The 16,239-nt window shown below is 50.9% G+C and overlaps 1 protein-coding gene across 18 annotated transcripts in view; it reads right to left on the bottom strand.

The window, feature by feature from the left end:
* Nucleotides 1–16,239, bottom strand: part of MYT1L (myelin transcription factor 1 like) — a 560,909-nt gene that overhangs the window by 47,179 nt on the left and 497,491 nt on the right. For all 18 annotated transcript variants that reach the window (XM_034952508.4, XM_034952504.4, XM_055108320.3 and 15 more), the window contains 2 exons: nt 5,411–5,494; nt 3,800–4,021 (listed from right to left, as the gene is read on the bottom strand). In XM_034952508.4, coding sequence (XP_034808399.1) covers nt 3,800–4,021; nt 5,411–5,494 — 306 coding nt within the window. The remainder of the gene's footprint in view (nt 1–3,799; nt 4,022–5,410; nt 5,495–16,239) is intronic.

Genomic DNA, 16,239 nt, shown 5'->3' with positions numbered 1-16,239 from the left:
TATCTCATGTAATTTATTGAATACTCTATGAAAGTGAAAAAGAATGGTCGCATGGATACTCAAAGCACCATTTCTACCAAGTGTGTATTGCTCTTGCACCACTGTAAGATCGAAAAATTCTAAGTTGAGGACCATCTGTATACCTAACACTACTGAACCATACACCTGAAGATGGGTGAGATGGTAAATTCCATGCCATATGTTAATATTTTACCACAACTACAAAAACAAACAGAACAGAACAGAACCCAGGTCCGGTGTGCTCAGGCCTGGACTGCCCCTTTCCCCTTATGCCACTACTCCGGGTTTTCCTTTGCTGCACAAACAGGGCTGCTGGTCACCGGGCAAACACGCCCAGAGCCCTGTGACACACAGGGAGGTCCCCTTTCCTCCTTGGAGGTCGCCGAAGCCAGCAGTTCAGAGAGTTCTGATGGTGCCTTTTAGTAAAACGGAGGAATATCAACATTTCCGTGTAGCTCAGCCAGCCCATGGCAGGGCTCCAGCAGGAGCCGCCCCTGGCATGCTGACATTTCACTCTCTGCATACACGTGAATACTGATACCTGGGGCTGGAGCCTGGGGCCTTTCCCACCAAGCTGTGGCCCTGCAGGCTAGGTGGAGCACAGGCAGCTGGAGTCATTTCCATCATGCCTGGACTTCTGTGGGCCCTCCAGGGACCTGGGATCCTGAAAGAGGAGGCTGCTGAGCCCTGGGGCAAGGGTGGGTGGCAACCAGGTGGGAGGGAAGTGAGAGGCATACAGCTTTCCAGAGAAGGGAGCTTCTAGCATTGCAAATTCTCCGAGTAACATGGGCCTGTAAGCTGTGATTTTACTCACTGACGTGGCCTGTGGCCCAAGATTCCAACAGCCTGCACCCAGTATTCCTGCACCCCAATATTCATCAGCCTGTACCCCAAGATTGCATCAGCCTGCCCCCAATACTCCATCAGCCTGCACCCCAAGATTCCATCAACGTGCACTCCAAGATTCCATCAACATGCACCCCAAGATTCCATCAACCTGCCAAGATTCCATCAGCCTGAACCCCAAGATTCCATCAACCTGCCCCCAAGATTCCATCAGCCTGCACTCCAACATTCCATCAGCCTGTGCCCCCAAATTCGACCAGCCTGCACCCCAAAATTCCATCAGCCTGCACCCAGTATTCCATCAGCCTGTGCTCCAATATTCCATCAGCCTGTGCCCCAAAATTCTATCAGCCCGCCCCCAATATTCCATCAGCCTGTACCCCAAGATCCCATCAGCTTGCATCACAAAATTCCATCAGCCTGTCCCCAATATTTCATCAGCCTGTACCCCAAGATTCCATCAGCCTGCACCCCAAGATCCCATCAGCCTGCATCCCAAAATTCCATCAGCCTGCATCCCAAAATTCCATCAGCCTGTACCCCAAGATTCCATCAGCCTGCACCCCAAGATCCCATCAGCCTGCACCCCAATATTCCATCAGCCTGTGCCCCCAAGTTTCCATCAGCTTGTCAAGGCCAGCGCATGCATTTCAATATACTCTCCACTCTGTGCCAGGGACCCTGGGGAAGAGGCTCCCTTTTGGAGAAAAGAAACAGGGAAGGGTGGAAATTGAGGTGAGGCTGGCAAGAGAGTAGACAGAGGTGTGTGGGTGAGGGTCTAGCAGCAGAAATTCATGCCTGGCATTTGGGAAGGGGCGTCATGGGGCGGGGTCCTGCTTCCCACCTCAGTGGCTCCTAAGCTCTAAGCCCTCCCCCATGGAAAAAGGGGCAGGACAGAGATCTTGGTGGAGGGCTGTCCTCTGACCCTAACATACAATGCAACCAGAGGCTGGGGAGTGGGAGGGAACAGCATTCATCTGGCACCTGGTATTTGCTGCTTAAATCAAATGGGCAAACTCTCAGCAGGAGGAAAGCTAAAGCACCAGGCTCCACAGAGGCAGCTCTGAACCAGTGCCATCCCTGGAGTGCAGAAATGCTCACGTGAGAGGACGAAATTGTTTTCGTTTGTGTCAGGTTAGCGAAACATACAAACCCTTACTCATAGGTCATATGGGCAGGGTTTTTATAAAATTTTTAAACATTTTATTACTGGTGAAAGGTTTGGGAAAGTAGACACTTTTTTGGAGGGCATTTTGGCACGATCTGTCAAAATTTTAAAGCTAGCATTCTTGTTTCCAGGAATAGATCCTGAAGATCTGCTTGCACAAGGACATGGAGTTGTGTGCACAAGGACGTTCACGCGGAGTTCTTTGTAACAATCAAACCTGGACAGGACACCAGGTGGCACGTGCAGGAACAGGCTCAATGGGGAGGGTGAGGCGGCTCTGTGACACCCTGGGGTTCTGTGCACCTAACAAGGAATGCCCTGTCTGCTGGGCCCTGGGTGATCCTGGTGAGCAGCTGAGGCCCCTGTCCTCATGCAGGGTTCTGGGAGACACTGAGATCCATGTGTATAAATAGGGGTGCTTTTCAGTTCCAGAGAAGACGGGAACTGCCTGCCTTTGAGAAGGGATTAGGTCGGGGAAAGGACATTCAATTTCTCTCTCTCTCTCTTTTTTTTTTTTTTGTCTTTTTTGTTTGTTTGTTTTTAATGAGACAGAGTGTTGCTCTGTCACCCAGGCTGGAGTGCAGTGGTGCAATCTTGGCTCACTGCAACCTCCGCCCCCTGGGTTCAAGTGATTATCCTGCCTCAGCCTCCCGAGTAGCTGGGATTACAGGCGCGTGCACCACCACACCCAGCTAATTTTTGTATTTTTAGTAGAGATGGGGTTTCACCATGTTGGCCAGGCTGGTCTCAAACTCCTGACCTCAGGTGATCTGTCCACCTCGGCCTCTCAAAGTGCTGGGATTACAGGTGTGAGCCACTGTGCCTGGCCAATTTTTCTCTTTAAACCCATTTACATTGTTTGAATTTTCTACCTGAGCAGGAATTTCTTTAATAATTAAAAAAAATCTTCCTTAACATTTAAGGGTCAGAGTCACCTATTACTGAACATGCCATTATTCCTGTAACCTGCATACCCCTTTGTTCATTCTGTGTTTGAGATGGATTTGAGGCGCAGGTGTGATTTTCGTAGAAAGTGGCATATAGGGCAGCAGAAAGGAAACCATTGTAAATCTCCCCAAAGGGTATGGCCTTCACATCGTACATGTGATGTGTGTATCTTCCCCTCCACCTCCTCAAGGAAGCTGAGGGACGCTGAGTGTAATGGGTGCCGTGAGCCTTGGAGACGGGTCCCATCCCAGGTCTTCACTCCCCGCAGAGGGACCGACTGCACCATCTGACTGCACAGAACGGGCCTCTCCTAAGATAATCTAACTGCATGTATTTCTTTTTAAATGAAGCAAACAAAAATGAATGAGGTTGATGGGGTTTTTTGGGAATGTTCTCATGCATCTTTGGTGCAGGCATTCACCAGGAGCCGCCGTGCCAAATGCCATCCTCTTTCCCCCAATGACGCCTGCCTGTGAATTTCGGGTGAAATAAGTAACTACATCTAAAGACCCTCATGTGCATGTCTTAAATGAAAATCTATATCTTACTGTGGATTCTAGTTTCAAAAACGGAAAACTGCTGTGGTCATCTATAGTTGGGGCTGAGGGAGGCTGGGCTCCCTAATGTAAGTTTAAGATGTTTCAACACTGTCCCCAAACCCTTGAATTTCGTTAGGTTGGTACGATAGTTTTCAGCCTTTTCTTTCTAAACACAGGTGACGGGAGAAGCTGGCACCTGCTGCCATCATAATCAGCCGTGCCAGTCGGCTCTCGGCGGCACCATCCCAGCCAGGGTCCCGCAGACGCGGCCACTCACCTGCGGTGTGTGAGGAAGCTGCCGCTGACGTGGCCTGAGCCGTCGCACCCTGGGGTGGGGCAGGACATGCCTTCCGTCTTGACCGACTTCCAGGAGAACTGGGAGCCATTCAGGTACCCGTCTTTCTGCCTCTTGGCTGCCAAGGGGCACCCGGAGGCGCTGCGATGGGAGGCGTACTTCCCAGTGATGTGGCCCTGGCCATCGCACCCGGGGACTGGACACCTGTAGGCAGGCAGAGGTGACACACTTTATTGTCTGGCCACCGTCGCCTGGTGGCTTCTGTAACAAAGTCAGAATAACCCGGCATGAAGAAGAAAAGAACAACCATGCCCTCCTGGCTGGGCAAAAGGAAAAGAAAAAAGAGAAAGAAAGAAAAGTCACTAAAAGACACCACCTAGTGGAACACTGAACTATTTCACCTGCGCAGAAGGCCTGACCCATTGCAGATGGAAGGATTTTCTGGAACAAAGTGTATGTGCCTGGTGGGACTGATGGGTTCAGCACACAAAAGACCACGCAGGCACTTGCAGCTACACAAGCGTGTGTTTAAAAGACACCACTTTGGGACAGAACCATGGCTTTTCAGGTGGAAAAAATGCAAAGTCAATAAGATGTCGTGGCATTATTTTTAAAGAGGCTGTTTCGTGCTTTTCTCAAGAGCTAGAAGACATTTATTTGTCTGGCCGTGCCTTCTGGAGGCCTTAAAATGCCCTTCCAGCTAGAGAAGATCCTAAGCTGCAGAGACGTCTCATGAAGTCTCCTGGAATCGGGCTGACACAGGGACACGGGGCAGGTGTGTTCCTGGGAACTTGTGAATGGCAGGACCAAGACACACACCAGGGCAGCAGAGGCGCCTGAAGGAGGCAGGGCCTGGCCTAAGCACTCCTCATGTGTCCTGAGCAGTGAGTTTGCCTGCATTGTTTTTATTAACAGAAAAGTTTGCATTCCTCAGAATTTGCATTACCTATTTATTTTGACAAATCTTAATTTATTTGAATAATTTATGCTTTAATTCATTTTTATTTTGTTTTAATTAAAACTTTTTTCTGGGGATGTGAAGTGAGGCTTACTGTGTGGGTTTTTGGGGCCCAGGCATGGCTGGCATGGGATGGGGACAAACACCCCCTTGGGCAGCCCGGCGGTAGTCACAGGCTCCAAGCTCAGTGTCCACTGCGGCCCCAAGCCCTGCCTTAGAGCAAGGCAGGGTATAACTAAACTATTTTTATAAGCCAGAATACCAGTGAAACATCCGCTTGTGATGTTGTATTTAGTACCTTCAGGAGCATTCACCAATCTGCCATTCCCAAGAATTCAGCTGCTTTTCCCACCAAGAGAAAAGGGAAGGCTTTTTTTTGGGGATTTGGGTTACATGGAACCTCAGATTGACGGATATCAGCTTATTGCTGGACAGCCCATGTAACTTTTCAGCCAATCAGCAGATGTGCTTTGGTTTGGGTCTAAGTTATCTGACCTTGCATTTGTGGAAATCTCAAAGAATGGCCACTAAGACCCGCTGTCTCTTTTTCTTGTTGACATACACTTGCTTTGCTTGAATGCCTCGTCCCCACATGGCAGCCCTGCTATGGTTCTCAGCCCCACTGGTGCTCATACCTGATGGGTTCTTGATCTTCTTTATCTTCTTTGCTCTGTGCTATCCTGATACCACTTTTCTTTGCTCTTGGGCAACCTGAAAGGCTAAATAAGAAACGCATTTCAGAAAGCACCCCACACAGTTGATTTCAGTAAGCTTTCTTTTTTTTTTTTTTTTTTTTTTTGACAGAGTCTCACTCTGTCACCCAGGCTGAAGTGCAGTGGTGCGATCTCAGCTCACTGCAAGCTCCGCCTCCCGGGTTCACGCCATTCTCCTGCCTCAGCCTCCCAAGTAGCTGGGACTACAGGCGGCCACCACCACGCCTGGCTAATTTTTTTGTATTTTTTAGTAGAGACGGGGTTTCACCGTGTTAGCCAGGATGGTCTCGATCTCCTGACCTCGTGATTTGCCCACCTCGGCCTCTTTTTTTTTTTTTTTGAGACAGAGTCTCGCTCTGTCGCCCAGGCTGGAGTGCAGTGGCGTGATCTCAGCTCACTGCAAGCTCCACCTCCTGGGTTCACACCATTCTCCTGCCTCAGCCTCCCAAGTAGCTGGGACTATAGGCGCCCGCCACCACGCCTGGCAATTTTTTGTATTTTTTAGTAGAGACAGGGTTTCATCGTGTTAGCCAGGATGGTCTTGATCTCCTGACCTCGTAATCCGCCCCAGTGAGCTTTCTTAACCGACGAGGCTGTGACTTGATTCTCTCCAAAACCTGTGCTTCTGGGCACAAAGTCAAAATTCAGGAGGAGAGTTCTTTCCCTGTGTCCTCTCCAAGGCTCTAGGCACCGTCAGTCCCCTTTCAAGAAAGTTGGGAGACTGGGGTGGGCTAGGATGCTGTGAACGGGAGAGAAACTGGTCCACGGGGAGGGGGCAGAAGCAGTCGGGAGTCACCAGGAAAGACGCTGGGGGAGGTTTTGTTGACAGAGAGCGCGCGAGCGAGCACACACGGACGCGTGCATGTCGGGGGTGAACATGACAGAAAAAAGCAGCCTCCCAGCCTCATTCTTGGGTACTCTGTCTCTCACAGCAGCTTCCCAAGCACTTCCGTCTCAGGTTCGTGTCTTGGGAGACAGTGATGGGCTAGTGACTTATTCCAGGCTTCGGGTTGTGCCTGCAGACGGGAGAGTAGGAGCTGGACACGCCTATTTTATTTAATTTTCAACCTCTTGGGTACAGAGGCTTTGGACATGTTTGTAAACGGAATTTTTTCAGCTGGAACAGAAACATATACACACCACATAAAATAATATATAAAACAAATGGGATTTTTGGAAAAGAATTGAAGAATCAGAAATTGGGCAATCTCCTGCCATGCCATTGGGTCTTGTGGAAATCGCGGGCCCGGCGATGGCACACGGGTGGGTCCAGGTGGGAGGCCACTCTTCTCCCTGGCTTTCCTGAGCTCGGGGATAGTTTTCTTGGTCAGTTCTGATTCTTGGAAACACGCAGATTCCCAGGAGGAAGTGCTCACTCCCCTAAAGGGAGGCTCCATCCTGCCTCCCAGGCCTTGGCCGTCCTCCTCCCTGTTCAGGTGGGGGCAGCACCTCAGCACAGGCGGGTGTGGGAAGGTTCGGGTTTCGTGTCTGGGCAGAAAGGAGGTTGTCGGGGCCCCACAGCGCCTTCACTCCCAGGCCCCTGCTGCCCCACCTCCTGGAGCCAGCGGGGAATCGCCCTGCTCCTTCCCCTGTCTCGCTCTTCACAGGAAGAGGAAAGAGGCGGCGAGGCGAGGGCACCTGAGCTCGCTGCCTGCTGGGGCCTTTCTTCTCCCCGCCCTCTTAAAGGAGGGAATCTGGAAAGAGGGACCCGCCTGTGCTTCCCCCGACCTTTCCTTCCTCCCTTGGCCTCCTCCACCCCCACCCCAGCCTCTGGCTCCTGACCTGCCTGCAGGTCGCTGGGGCTCTGAGGCCGGCGTGGGTTGACTTCACGTCCATCCCTGCACCCCACTGACCACTGCACAACTGCTCGGATGCCCCAAAATCAGACTCATCGTCCACGTCACCAACCCAAAGCCCCAGGCCAGCAGACGGGGTGCGTCCTTGCTGAGTTTTGCTTCCCTCAGTTTCCGTTGATGTCACACCCAAGGCCTCTCCTCGTCTGTCGCGCTTCCGCTTCCGGGCGCTTCCGCTTCCGGGCGCTTCCGCTTCCGGGCGCTTCCGCTTCCGGGCGCTTCCGCTTCCGGGGGCTTCCGCTTCCGGGGGCTTCCGCTTCCGGGGGCTTCCGCTTCCGGGGGCTTCCGCTTCCGGGGGCTTCCGCTTCCGGGCGCGGTGCTAGTACCGGCCCCCGGGCTGGGAACACCTCCAGGCCAGCGCTTTAGCATCATCCGAGGCTCTTCACTTCCTCAGGGGGACCCGAGTTCTTCCACGCGACTCGTAGGCCCCGCCATCCTCGCTGGGCTCTCCCTGCAACCCTTGCCGCCATCCTTCGGGCTGGCCGATGTCCCTGCCTTGTCTGTGGCTCGTTCCCAGCTGCGTGGCCTCTGCATCCTGCAAGAAGCCTGGGCCTGGCTGTCCTCACAGTGCGGCCGCTGCAGGCTCACACGGTTCTCTCCTCTACAGGCTCCTCTGAGAGGCGATGCCTGGGAGTGTAAACCATGCGAATGTTCATCTGCGGTTCCCCAATTCCTAGCCCGACGCCTTGCACAGAGCGGGTGATTCAATGCATGAATGAAGAAAAGAGGAACCAAGGGGGGAATTACGGTATCCTACCCAGGGAGAATTATGGAGTCCTACCCAGGGAGAGTTACTACGGTATCCTACCCAGGGAGAATTACTATGATGTCCTACCCAGGGAGAATTATGGTGTCCTTCCTAGGGAGAGTTACTACGGTATCCTACCCAGGGAGAATTACTATGATGTCCTACCCAGGGAGAATTATGGTGTCCTTCCTAGGGAGAGTTACAATATCCTACCCAGGGAGAATTAAAGTGTCTTACCCAGGGAGAATTACGGAGTCCTACCCAGGGAGAGTTACTGTGGTATCCTACCCAGGGAGAATTACTATGGTGTCCTTCCTAGGGAGAATTACGGTATCCTACCCAGGGAGAATTAAAGTGTCTTACCCAGGGAGAATTACGGAGTCCTACCCAGGATCCCATCTCCCCAGATGTAGGATTGCTGTGGGGGAAGCCGAGCCCCTGACTCCACCACAGAGGCCGAGCTCCTGTAGGCCCTGCCCCCTGCCCTGTCCCTGAGTCACTCCCTGTGGACTTGGGAGCCAGGGACAGCTCTGGGCCACCATGGAGGCCTGGGCTGGGGGCAAAACTAAACCAAACAGAACAAATCTGCAACAAGATTTGGCTCCGACAATGCGGTGGCCTCCAGGAAGCCTTGGCCTTGGCACAGGGCTGCTCTAGACTCCTAGAATGCCTGCTCTGGGGCTCAGGAGCTCTCATCTGAAAGCCATGTCTGTTGGTAAGAGGCCCTGTGGTCTCTTCTGGGGCACTAGCCCAGGGCACCTGTGAGAAGCCTGTGCTTGGAGGGGCGTGGTCTTTACCTGCCCCCACTCACTTGGTGGGCAGCTCGGCACCTGTGCCCCACGGGGTCCTCTCTTCCACACGCCGTAGCCCAGGGCCTCTGTTCCATCCCTAGCAAAGCAGGACCTAGCTTCCCCTTCAGCACTGAACACCCCCAGGAGTCCAGGGCCCCCCGCAGCACCCTGTTCTCACTGTAGCATCTTAATGCATGGCTGGAACCTTTATACTGCTTACTTCTTGCTACTTTTCATGCTTGATGAAAACAAGGGAATGTTTCCCTACCCACCAACTAAGCACTAGAACTCTAGGAGCAATGGAATTAGAACTTGTTCAGTATTTAAAACTTCCCTTTTTGGCTTATAACATAGGATGGAAAGCCAGTACTTGCTATGGACCCCAGAGTGGAGATTCTCTACAGAATGACTATTTGTGAGAAGGATCTGAGCGGCCACTTCCAGGCGTTGCGCCAAGGGAGAGAAGGAAGAGGCGATGCTATGTATGGGCTGTGCAGACCTGGCCCGAGTGTCCGTGCTTTGGCTTCCTTATCTGTATTTTGGGGCAGAAATACCTGCATCATCGGCTGTGAAAACTGGAAGTGATAACATGATACATACAATGCTGGGCACAGAGAAGGAGCTCTGTGATTTTAGATCCTGACTTTCACCTTTATCTGCACTTGTGACCCCTTCTTTAGGGCCCAGATTTGAACCTAACAAAAAGTCGCTCCCCCTCGTCTTCTCCTTCCAAATTTTAGAAACATAGGAGTTCATTTGCAGGCCCTTCCCGAGCCCTGGAGGGAGGGGAGCAATCCCTCCTTTCCTGGGCATTGGAGCTACAGCTCCATGCTCTGCTCAGGGCTCACATCCACAGTTCATTTCTTAGGATTTGGATCCATCTTCCTGTTTTTTTTTTTTTTTTTTTTTGAGACAGAGTCTCTCGCTCTGCTGCCCAGGCTGGAGTGCAGGGGCATGACCTTGGCTCACTGAAGCCTCCGCCTCCCAGGTTCAAACGATTCTCCTGCCTCGGCCTCCTGAGTAGCTGGGATTACAGACTTGCACTACTACACCTGGATAATTTTTGTATTTTTAGTAGAGACGACGTTTCATCATGTTAGCTGATCTCGAACTCCTGGCCTCAAGCGATCTGCCTGCCTCAGACTTCCACAGTGCTGGGATTACAGGCATGAGCTACCACCGCACCCAGCCACCATCTTCCATTTTTAAAAGTGTCGTTTTCTTTTCGTGAATGAGTTGGAACAGCTCATCTGCTGGTGACTCTGGAAGCTGTTTTTCTCCTCTCACCTTCCTCCTTTGCTCACCTGAATATATCATAAGAATCCCAAAGTTAATGTGTTTAGACAGAATCTAAGGCCCACTCCTCCTGGTGGGCTTCTTTATGCCGGATGATGATGTCCCCTGGCTGCTTGCTGCATCCCAGGCCCTCCCTCTTTAGCACCTGCCTTCTTCCCCAGGGACCCCTCCCACTCCTGGCCCTGCTGGTCACGGCCCCATTGCTGCTCTCCTCACCTGCACCAGCTCTTCTCCCGGCTGCCACTGTCACCATCCAAGTGCGCTTTCGACACCTGCCGTCTCTCAGCAGCCCGCTGTCTAGGCTAAAAGCTAAGCCTGCACTTGGGTGAATACCCGTTTTCCAGCAAATAAAATTTTACCCCCTTATACTGAATTCAACGGGACTCCTAAAGCAAGTTCCGTTTGTAGCTGCTCCCATCGGCTTAGACCTGAAACTGTTGCCAAACTGAATTATTCACTGTCAAATGTGCATTGATGTTGGTGTTATAAGACGTTCTGTAATACTGGTCCTTTGCTCGGAATATCCTTCTCTGCATGACCTCCTAGAGACCCTCACCATCCCTCATGCAGTGGCTCAGCGTCGCCTCCTCTCTCCTGGGCTCCAACCCACCCTGCCTTGTCAGAATTCAGACATGACTTACTCATTATCTTTAGGCTTTGATAAGTACATACATATTTGAAAAGTATCTTTCAGGTCGGATTCCCACCCTAGTGCCATCCCGACCTGGAGGCCTCAAGGCCACTGCCCTGAGGTGCGCCCTCCTGGAACCCATCTCAGTTTCCCTTAAATGTGCAGGAATGCGTGAGAGTGTGCCAGGCTGGTTAGCTTTTATGTCTTTCCTCATAATTACCTGTACCTCGAGGCTAGGAACGCCTTAGTTATCACTGTTCCTTAGCCTCGGAGACAGACTATGTACTCAAATAGGTATTTACTAATTTACTAGGTTTCTGGAATTCCACGTTGGCATTTGGGATTATGTTTAAATGATTAATAATTTCCTAGACAGAAACTGTTTTCCACAATTCACAGGGACTTGTCATATGTCCACATCTTTATCTGGAACTTTGTAAACGATGGAAACGCTGTAAGGGAGAGCCCTGTGTTCTCTGGGGGAGGGAAAGGCTGGGGGTGAGCACACGGACAGAGCACACGGACAGCTCCAGCGAGAAAGGGCCAATAACAGGTGAGTGCAGGATTATGAGAAACTGAAGGATTTGGGATCCCAGGAGACATGTGGTCAAGGGCAGTGTACCTCGTGGCCTCCAGGCCAAAGTGGTGCTAGGGTGGGTGTCTGGCCCGGAGCCCAGGGGCAGAGCACAGACCTCACTGACCCTCTGGCGAAACAGCTCTATGCCCCGCATGAGAATGGATCCTGTGACCCTCCGGACCCTCTGACTAAACAGCTTTGCACCCTGTGTGAGGGCAGATACTGACAGGGTTGGACAAGCACCACCTTACAAGGTTCCCAAGGCCCCCTGGTGAGGAGCCGCCTCTCCGGATTTTGGCAGTGGGACCTGAGACTCTCCAAGGCAGACTTGCTCCTGGCTCTTCTGCATGACGTCAAGCCTGTTTCTTCACTGTCTTCTTCAGGACCTGGTGATGTCTCCATTTCACAGCAGGTAAGGCCTTTGGGATCCCTGTTGAAAGTCCCCACAGCACACTGGAGTGGCATAGGTAGACACTGTCCGGCCGTTTGACTGCCATGCTGGAGGCTTCGATTTTGCGCATTATTGTAAAAGAGCAGAGTGGAAGTGCTCCAGGTGAGCACAGGCGCTGACAAGACGGGCAGCTGAGCATCTCCGTGCCCGCGCATCTTCATTTGCAGTCAGGATACCAATAATCTCATAGGATGGTGAGATTATAGATGTAAAATACTCACTGTAATTTCTGGTACATAGCAGGTGCCCAGTGAATGTTCTTTTGTGATTAGAGGCCATTTGGGAACCGTAGAGGCCACAGGGTGTTCTAGTGGGAGTCGGATTCCTGGAGCATCATCATTTGTGGAAAATGTGGACTTGACTTCTGCATTGGAACAACTCCAGGGCCCTTGGAGCTCTTGCTGCTTGCCTGATCCTATGAAAAACGCTTGTGGGACGGCTGGGCAGAGAGAATGAGGAGCACCCCTGGGCAGGCCTGTCTGGTGGGACCTGGAGACTACAGGTGAAGGAGAAGGCCTGGGGGTCGGAGAAAAGAGCAAAGGGAGACTACAGGTGAAGGAGTGGGCCTGGGGGGTCGGAAAAAAGAGCAAAGGGGTCTGGAAAACAGGATTTTGAGGACACACTTAAGAAACAGTCTGTTAGTTTGAAAACAAGAGTATAAAGAGGAGCCCCATGGATGACTGTGAATGACACGGAAGCCTTTGTAGGCATTTGGTCAACAGGGCCTCTGTTCACTGAGGACGGAGAGTCGACAAAGCAGCGGATAGAGGATTGTTTGATAGAACATCACAGCCAATAAACATTCGTTGAAATGTACTTAGGGATGTTTCAGATGCTATGTGGAGGCCAGAAAACACCACCCCTAAGAGGCAGGTACAACCCCACCTTCTCTAGGCGGTTTAGGCACACCTACTTCCTCCAGGGCCATCCTAGGCCCATGGGACTGCCAGGAGGTGGGACTCGGAGTCAGACGACATGGGCTTCAGTTGCAGCTCTGCTACTGAATCTCCTGGCCCCTCAGTTTCCTCAAATTCAAAAGTTAATGAAATCGCTAATTCTCAGCGCATCCGTGGAGATGGTGGAGGACAGCTCCTCACCCAATTTCCCAGAATGGGCCCAGGAGAAGGCTGGGGCTTGGCCTCAGTTTTCTCTCAGATGGGAGCTGGGAATGCTCTGCAACTGCAGACAGAATTGGAGTGTGTGCCTTTGTCCTGGGAGCAGGAGGGAGAATTCTACAGACACCACGGAAGCGTGAGGCATTTGTCCTGGGAGCAGGAGGAAGAATTCCAGGCACCACGGAAGCGGGAGGCGTTTGTCCCGGGAGCAGGAGGGAGAATTCCAGACACCACAGGTGCGCGAGGCGGATCTGTGCTCTGAACACGTTCAGGATCATTGTTTGGTGGCTTCCCCTCTCACAACAGCCCACAGTACAGGAGGAGGATGCCTTGAACCCACACAACTACCTTGAATTGTGGCATAATTGAGGGAAAAAGGCCAGTGAATCATCGTCTAAGTGACGTTTGCCTATAGGTAACATTATCTTCCTGTTCCTGGGAAACAGACAATAGAAGATTAACATGAAAAGAAGTTCCTCCTACTTGCATTTCTGGCCACCAAGAGCCAACAGACCTTTAAGAGTTTCCTTGTTTGCTTGTTGGCTTCTGTCTGTCTGCAGCAGCTCATTTACACAGAACTGCACTTGTTTTCCTGGGGCCTCCATCTTCCTTTAGCAGGGGCTTTATGTAAGGACTGTCACGTGGAGGCAACACTTCTGCTGAGCAACGTGCCCAGCCCCGCTTAGATGTCTATACTAGGGAAGTTGTTACTAGAACAAGTAACGTCACAAGGTGCTCCACCTTCAGTATGCTAAAACCCCGAGAGGGCTCTGTCTAGGTCTCAGATTTGTCAAACACAAATCACACTTACTTTCCAACTCCATTGACTTAACCCTGGGATCATTTACTCCAGGCATAGATGGTAGCTTAAATTTGAGCTTAGATTTTAATCATGGGTTTGTGCTATATTAATACTTAACAGTCTAAGATATATGTAAAATGAATAAAATGTTTAAACCACATGAGGACTAAATTTACATGATGCCAACTCCCACCAAAAAAAAAAAATCAGAAAAACAGACATTTGGATACAAAGTGACCAGGAAGTGTTCACCTTACGGGGTGCTGACATTACGCCATGCCGGAAGCTCTGGCCACGTGAGAGGACCAAGACATCGCTTTTCTAAGATGAAATAAACACCAGCATGGAATGTTCTTGTCTTTGTATATTTAATTGGAGTTTTACAATTTTTCTTTTAATCTAAACCAGTGATTTGATTCTGGCAATCTTGTTGGACAGCGCGACTCACTCTTGTTCTACCAAATGTGGTGGCTGTTTCTGTGCTGCCTGGTGAAGCCACATCAATGTCATAAGCCGTCTGCTGCCCCGGGTCTGTGGCAGTGGTCCCCCCAGGGGACACTCAGCAGTGACTGCAGGCATCTTTGGTTGTCACGAAGGGGTGGATGCTCCTGGCATCTGGTGGGTGAGGCCCAGGGATGCCGCACAGGTCCCACGGTGCGGAGGACGGCCCCCACGGCAAACAGCCATCTGCCCCCACTTGCCAGCACTGCAGAGGCTGAGGAATCTGGGTGAAGAGTGTGCAACGTTGGCACGGAGTCTGGAGAATCCTCCCACAAGTTGCATGCTTCATTTTTCTTTGGTGGCATTCACAATGTGCGCTTTTCATAGACACGTGCTGTTTAAACATAGCTCTCAAATGGCTGGGATGTGAGCACAGGAGCGAGTTACCTTCAGTGAGATTTTAATGACAAAACAATCATCCTGTGAGTTCTGTTTCTAATCCAAAACACCAGCCAGTCAGGTGAGGGTCCCCCACTCTGACTGTTGGGATCTGGTCACTCAGGGACAGACAGCAGGTTTCACTCAGCTACTCTGTACAGACAACCGTGCTCTAGGGGGCGGGGTGGGGAGGAGGGGCCATTATCCACTGCTGACAGTGTCTTTAACTCTCCTAGCTTCCTTTATCTCCCTCTTTCCTTCCCTTCCCTGGCTCCCTTCCCTCCTGCCCCTCCCTCCTTCCCTTTCCTTCCCCTTCCCCTTCCCTTCCCTTCCCCTCCCCCTCCCCCTTCCTTCCTTCCTTCCTTCCTTCCTTCCTTCCTTCCTTCCCTGTCTTTTCTCTCTTTCTTTTTTATTGCAAGCAGTATGTTAAAAGCAGGAGGCCTCATCTGCGTCTGGACTGCGTACTTTATAAGCTAAAATTTAGAGAGCTGAAAGGGAGCAGATACCTTACAACTTCGTTTAGTTATTTGATAGATGCAGCACTGTTTCCCATACAGGGAGACTTCACTTTAAATCGGTCTTATTTCAGAAACATTCTTGTCTTTACCTCAGCATTGGCTGTTGGTACATCTAAACATGACTTCAACATTCACGGCATGTAGTGGATTCGCCTTTGTGTGGACGATATGTTCACAAAGGTTTTCTTCTTGACCAAAACTTTAGTTGAGCTCCTCTGGGTCCTTTACTAGAATGCACCCGACCTTGGCTTCCCTCTCTGTGCTTGTAGGATCCAGTTTGAGCAAGAATCCTGCTAACTCAGTTTAAGAACAATTCCCCACCATCAGTGTCGGAGCATTCGGATATCCTACCACCCTGGCCGGCCATCAGCAATGACAGCAATGATCCCATCAAGTCCATCTGGCCAGAAATCCCTTCTCCTTGGTGCTTCCCGTGGGGAATTTTCCATCCACTGGCCCCAACCTGCTCCTTGGTTGTAAATCCCCCACTTGTCCTCATTAGGGTTTGAGTTGAGTCCAGTCTCCCCGGCTACAGGAGCTCATTGCATGGCCCCTGGACCTCTTGCCCTGCCCACCCCACTTGAATAGTCTGATGTACCATCTTTAACAAGTGGTAAATTTTTTCTCGAATAGTACCACAATTTCTTTCCATTCTCGGCTAAATAGTGCCTGTCCTAAATTCCATGTTAATCCAGTAGTTACTGAATGTCAAGTGGTATAGAATTTTTGTTATCTCACATGACGAAATCTCTATATTATATTTTAGACAGTACCTTCTTTTTGGGAGAGACAGTGCCTAGACTTTGTAACATTAAGTGCTTCTTAATGTTACATTCTGCTTAGAATAACTGTACAGCTTTGTGGTCCAATCTTAATATTTAAGAGACCAACTCTCAGTGGCATTAGAATGTGTGTCTCTTGATGGCTTTTCTCAGGGATCTTATAGTAGATACTGTTCTTTTGCCTTTACTCTTCCAATTTAGAAAGAAGTGCAGCTGGATAGGTGGAATGTTTCTCAGTGGGGCCACTTGCACTGCATGTGAGATGTCCTGAGAGGAGCCAGAGGCCCTGGAAAAGGAAGGTTTGCTTT

Source organism: Pan paniscus, chromosome 12, assembly GCF_029289425.2.
Source record: "Pan paniscus chromosome 12, NHGRI_mPanPan1-v2.0_pri, whole genome shotgun sequence".
NCBI classification, from domain to species: domain Eukaryota; kingdom Metazoa; phylum Chordata; class Mammalia; order Primates; family Hominidae; genus Pan; species Pan paniscus.
The sequence above is the reverse complement of the archived record's forward strand: the minus strand, read 5'-3'. Positions and strand labels throughout refer to the sequence as shown.